This window comes from Penaeus monodon, chromosome 24, assembly GCF_015228065.2.
Source record: "Penaeus monodon isolate SGIC_2016 chromosome 24, NSTDA_Pmon_1, whole genome shotgun sequence".
Taxonomy (NCBI): Eukaryota; Metazoa; Arthropoda; class Malacostraca; order Decapoda; family Penaeidae; genus Penaeus; species Penaeus monodon.
The window spans coordinates 99,976-100,630 of NC_051409.1; the positions used below are offsets into that span (position 1 = coordinate 99,976).

A 655-nucleotide genomic window follows, 5' to 3' on the forward strand; every position below is an offset into this window, starting at 1 on the left:
TAACTATGACTGTGGATTACAAATCGCCATCAACCATTATTTATCACCTTCATCACACCTGCCATCACCCCCCCCCCCCTTCCCCGGCACCGTGTCACCCCGAGTGCCACATCAGTGCCATAGCTTCATGCCTCGATCTTCTCCATCATCATGCCCCGATTCTCCCTCTCATGCCCCAATTCTCCTCTCCCTGTCATACCCCAATCCCCCCTCTCATGCCCCAATCCCCATCTCATACCCCAATCCCCTATCATACCCCACTCCACCCCCTCTCATACCCCAATCCCCCCATCTCATACCCCAATCCCCATCTCATACCCCAATCCCCCCCCCCCATCTCATACCCCAACTCCCCCCCATCTCATACCCCACTCCCCCCCTCTCATGCCCCACTCCCCGCAGGCCCTAACAGCCCCTGAGGCCGTGAACAACCGCCACATCATCAGCACGGACAGCGTTTGGGTGAAGGACATAGCCATGGCGGCCTCGAAGGAGTTCAAACCCCAGGGGTACTCGATTCCCACGGGGCAGCTTCCCTATTTCCTCTGCTGGGTGGCTGGGCTCTTCAATAAGGGCATGAAGAACAATATCCTGCCGCGTCTGGGGAAGCAGATTAATGCTAGCAACAAGAGGGTGAGTTTCGTTTGGTTTGGTC

The 655-nt window shown here is 56.8% G+C and overlaps 1 protein-coding gene across 1 annotated transcript in view; it reads left to right on the forward strand.

The window, feature by feature from the left end:
• The window catches only part of LOC119588465 (putative uncharacterized oxidoreductase C513.07), a gene marked incomplete at its 5' end in the record, with an annotated part of 11,585 nt that overhangs the window by 6,568 nt on the left and 4,362 nt on the right, over positions 1 to 655 (forward strand). Inside the window, 1 exon segment of the mRNA XM_037937113.1 lies at positions 401 to 633. Coding sequence (XP_037793041.1) covers positions 401 to 633 — 233 coding nt within the window.